General features: G+C 36.5%; 1 protein-coding gene across 1 annotated transcript in view; it reads left to right on the top strand.

Moving 5' to 3' along the window:
* The window catches only part of LOC128168927 (ubiquitin conjugation factor E4 B-like), an 11,233-nt gene extending 6,381 nt beyond the window's left edge, over positions 1-4,852 (top strand). Inside the window, exons 13-20 of the mRNA XM_052835092.1 lie at positions 1,080-1,169; positions 1,268-1,373; positions 1,663-1,901; positions 2,292-2,419; positions 2,639-2,737; positions 3,365-3,600; positions 3,835-3,961; positions 4,259-4,852. Of these exons, the coding sequence (XP_052691052.1) occupies positions 1,080-1,169; positions 1,268-1,373; positions 1,663-1,901; positions 2,292-2,419; positions 2,639-2,737; positions 3,365-3,600; positions 3,835-3,961; positions 4,259-4,469 (1,236 nt within the window). The 3' untranslated portion in view covers positions 4,470-4,852. The remainder of the gene's footprint in view (positions 1-1,079; positions 1,170-1,267; positions 1,374-1,662; positions 1,902-2,291; positions 2,420-2,638; positions 2,738-3,364; positions 3,601-3,834; positions 3,962-4,258) is intronic.
* The last annotated feature ends 148 nt before the right edge of the window (positions 4,853-5,000 follow it).

The following is a 5,000-nucleotide window of genomic DNA, read 5'->3' as shown; positions in this document are numbered from 1 at the left end:
TTCTCAAAAACTATTAGGCCAGGAAAGCTCAACTTTGAGTGGAAGCATCCTCAGATAGTGTAGATTCAAGTTTGTTCAAATCATGGTCCCCGTGGGTAGGGTGGGGCCACAATTTGGGGATAAATTTTTATACAGGAATATACAGAGAAAATCTTTAAAAAAAAATTCTTTTAAAAACTATTTTGCCAAGAAAGCTCAAATTGGCATGTAACCATCCTCAGATAATGTAGATTGAAGTCTGTTCAAATCATGGTCCCTTGGGTTAGGGTGGGGCCACAATGGGGGATAAATTTTTATATATAGAGAAAATCTTTAAAAATCTTCTTCTCAAAACTATTAGGCCAGGAAAGCCCAAATTTGAGTGGAAGCATCCCCAGATCATATAGATTCAAGTTTGCTCAAATAATAGTCAAGGGGTTGGGTGAGGCCACAATGGGGGATGAATTTTTACATAGGAATATATAGAGAAAATCTTTAAAAATCTTCTTTTTAAAGACTATTTGGCAAGAAAAGCTTAAACTTGTGTAGAGGCATCCTCGGGTAGTGTAAATTTAAGTTTGCAAAATCACAGTCCCTAGTGGTAGGGCGGGGCCGTCATGGCGGTTTGAATTTTTACATAGGAATATATAGAGAAAATCTTTTAAAATATTCTGGGAAAGTTTTCGGTCCAAAACTCAGTACTTAGTGTGAAAACACAGGTAATGCAGATTTAAGTTTGATGAAACCATGATTCCCTAGAGAAAAGTGGGGCCACAAAATGGAGGGGGGGGGGGTGGTATATAGGAATAGAGAAAAATCTTTTTACAGGTACAACAATAAAAGGGGCTTGGTATTTAACAAAAAAAAGAAGTGGATAAAAATTGGCAGATTTTCATTTTTTTTTAGCAAGATCTACTGTACTTAGTTGTCAAGAAATTTTGATGCTGTAATGCTAATTTGATCAGAATTAAGGCAATTGTTGCTCAGGTGAGCGATGTGGCCCCTGGGCCTCTTGTTTTAATCTTCCTACATTCCAAACTTTTAGTCTGACAGATAACAGTTATATATAAATAAATAAGGATATCTGGGTTTTTTTGCAGGTGGATGAGAGATATGTAGCAGGAGATGGATTCATGTTGAACTTACTGTCCGTCCTTCAACAGCTGTCTGTGAAAATCACGCTGGACAAGGTAAGTCAAGTGCTGTATTACAAGAACCAATGTAATTGCTGTTATTTCTGTTTGAGACATGTAATAATAGGAAATTGTTGGCTTGTAATTTTGTTTAGGTTGACACATACTACCCATTCCATCCAAATTCTCGAGTGGGCATTAAGTCAGAGACACGCCTGAAGGCCCTTCCTCAACATGCAGAGAAATGGATCAAGGAATTATGTAAGAAGTTTTAAGTTCTAAAGTATCTAGCAATGAACGTGAATAAAATGCATAATGAAAGAATTTTAATTGGGTATAATATCGCATATGCATGTACTACTGTATTTAGAATATTTACCAGGATGTGGAATTTTTTTCTTTTATGAAATAAAAATTATTTCAAAGTAATGTTAAATGTATTGGATGAAACGTATTTTCCTTTTGCATATCATATCTGATGTCTGTAATGAATGTAGAAATATTTGCAATTTGTGCATGTACTGATGTTTTTTCTCCAATACAATTGAAGCTAAAGAAACACCCCCCTGGCAGGACCCCAAATTTCCCACTGAATGTTTCTTCCTGACCCTCCATTGTCACCACCTGTCAATCATTCCTGCTGTTCGGCGGTACCAGCGCCGTCTTCGTGCAATACGTGATCTCAACAGAATGGTGGAGGACCTAGAGAACACAGAGTCCCAGTGGAGCCAGTTCCCGCACGCTGCACGGAACAAGGAGATGCTCAAGAAATGGAAATCTCAAGTTCAGGTACTGTGAAATCATCATTGTTCATGGGGGACCAGTAATGGTGGCTTTTGTGGGTAACCTTTGCACACAAATTTACATCCCCATAAACATTTACAAGCATTTGTTAGTATTTATTAACAAAATAAAAATCACTACCGACAAAATTATGTCCCCACAAATCAGGAAAATTTTGGCTACCCTCCAACATTGACCTCCACAAATAAAAATGATTCCACAGTACTCATCAGACTCTGTCCCGTAAACTTTCACCCTTCATCATTGTTGAAATGTACATGCATACTGTTTTAATTTAGAATTTTATGTTTATATGAGTCATGTAGATGCACATACATGTTCATGTAAAAAAATCATGGAGTTTTAATCTTACTAAATATGTATTTCATTTTTCAGAGGTTGCAGAAGAGTAAACTCTGTGCTGATGCAGCTATTTTGGACGAGTCCTTGCTTAGACACTGTCTAAATTTTTACAGTGGTGTGTCTACGTATATTCTTAAAGTTGCAGACCCTCAGAATATGGGGTAGGTAGATTTTCCAGTGTATGTAAAAATAACACTAAATACCAGTCATATTAAGGTTTGGATTGTATAGCAACATCATTTAAAGGAAATCTCTTGTTAATGAACTTATTTTAAAAAAGAAGCTTGGAAAGTAAAGAAGCTTGAAACAGTAAATGCAATAGACATTTGAGTTTTGCCATAAAACTGAAGCCTTGATAACAGTTTCATCATCCATTTCAGTCAAACTCTGCCCTTGCCCAAGAATGTGCCAATGCCATTTGGAGCTCTTCCTGACTTCTATCTAGAAGACATCGCTGATTATCTCCTGTTTGTTATTCAGTAAGTTGTGACCATTTGTTTCTGCATATACTGTAAACCAACTTTTATTCGCGTGCGAGAAATTTTCGTGAGGTTCGCGAGGTTATCGTCGTCGCGAATATTTCTCGCCGCAAACCAGTCCATGTCACATGGTTGGTATAACAAGACGGGTCTGGAGAAGGCTTGGTCGCAAACATTAGTTGTCGCAAACCAGTTTTTAGGAAGTAAATCGCGAAATAAAGTTGGTTTACAGTATACAAGTATCATGGGTATATTTACTTATAAAATAAGAAAAATACCAATAAAATAGTTAATTGTCAGAAGTAATAAAGCTAAAAGCTGTTACTGATGACATGTATAATTGTAGTTTGATAAATGCAAGTTTCATTAACAGGCTTATCCTTTATACCGGTACTGATAAAATAAAACCAAATTTAACTGATCATTTCTTCTTTAAACAATGCTAGGCTAAGCTTTGCGTCACCAAATTTGGCATGAATTTTTTAGTCCAGTGCTGCGTATACATGTACAAAATCAAATATATTTTCCTTGGCTTTCTTTGACAGAGTTAATTTTCAAAACTAATTTTATAACATATATTTACCAGTATTAGTGAGAAATACACAAATGAATTGTTGCTGTTTCCAGGTTCAGCCCTGACGTGTTGAATGACCCCTGTATGACTCAGATCATCCACATGCTGATAGTGATGGTGTGTAACAATGAATACATCGGCAACCCGTACCTGACTGCAAAGCTGGTCGAGGTCGTATTTGTCATGAACCCTAGCGTCCAACGCAGAACCGGGAGTCTCAATGAGCAGTTCTTACTGCACCCTCTAGCCCTCAAACACTTGGTGCCGGCTCTGATGAAGTTTTACACAGGTATTTAGTGAACCGACAGATGTGCAGTTCTCATCAGCTAATTTCATATTTTGTTGTTTTCAATGGGATGTTATATGTGTAGGGATGGGATGATAATGATTAGTGTTTGTGTGAGGATGAGTTTCTAACTGGTCCCACTTTCGTATGTCTAAATGACACATTGATTATGTAATGCTTTATATGCTGTGTACCTATTGCTTTTGTTTAATTTCTGTGCCAAATTGTTTTTGACAGAGATTGAAACCACAGGAGCCAGCAATGAGTTTTATGACAAGTTCTCCATCCGCTACCATCTCAGTATCATCTTCAAGACCATGTGGCAGACCCCACAGCATCAGCTCAACATGATAGAGGAGGCAGAGTAAGATTAGCCTTTTATGATTTCCCTCGGCAGGGGCTATCACTTACTAAATTTTGTGGTACATGTATCATCTCATGTGCAAAATAAATAGTCTCATCACTGAAATATGTTCGAAATTTTTTTAAAATAACAATTCAGAAATTTCAAAAAATAAATTTCCATAAAAATGTTCCTAATATTTCATATTAAATTAGAAATTAGCACCTATGGGGGGAAAAATGTATAGTATTTGGTACACCGTTAGAATCCAAGATGTATCATTACCAGAACTGATGATTATGGTTGGTTATTACACAGCAATGGCAAACAGTTTGTGAAGTTTGTGAACATGCTGATGAATGACACAACCTTCCTGTTGGATGAGAGTCTGGACTGTCTTAAGCGGATCCACGAGATCCAGGAAGCCATGCAGAACATGGAGGAATGGGAGCGACAGCCCAAGGTAGGTCAGGGGTCAGCTGGAGGGGTCAGGGGTCAGTGTCTGAACTATTATAGTGTACAGCATTGATCCTTAAAATGTTTAAAATAGAATTAAAGGGGTAAGGGGGAAAATGGACTTAAATAGGAAGTAGTATATTAAGTCATCAACTTTTGATGTAAAATACTTCTAAACATGATCAAAATTTACTTCAAAAACTAAAGATACACAAGATGAATAAATTTCAGAATGCATTAATGACCTCTATACTTGGTTTTGTTTGTGCAAGGCTTTGATGTTACAATGTACATAGACTGTTGATTCTGTCTTGTCATTGATATATAGATATATATTATTATAACAGTCACTTGATCCAAAGGGTCGGATCACGTTGAGTTGCCAGGCGCGGATCATCAGATCAAACGAGACGCGAGTTTGTTTTGATAGTCTGTGCCTGGCAATGAGACATGATCCATCTCTTTGGATCAAGCTAGTTATAATGATAAATTTATTATATACCCTTGTCTATTTAAAGTTTTAATTACAAAACTTTGTTTTTAAAATCAATGTATGACATTCACTTATATAATAATGCTATTTTTAAACAAACTCTATTAAAAG

The sequence above is a fragment of the Crassostrea angulata genome, unplaced genomic scaffold (genome assembly GCF_025612915.1).
Source record: "Crassostrea angulata isolate pt1a10 unplaced genomic scaffold, ASM2561291v2 HiC_scaffold_71, whole genome shotgun sequence".
Taxonomy (NCBI): domain Eukaryota; kingdom Metazoa; phylum Mollusca; class Bivalvia; order Ostreida; family Ostreidae; genus Magallana; species Magallana angulata.
The sequence above is the reverse complement of the archived record's forward strand: the minus strand, read 5'-3'. Positions and strand labels throughout refer to the sequence as shown.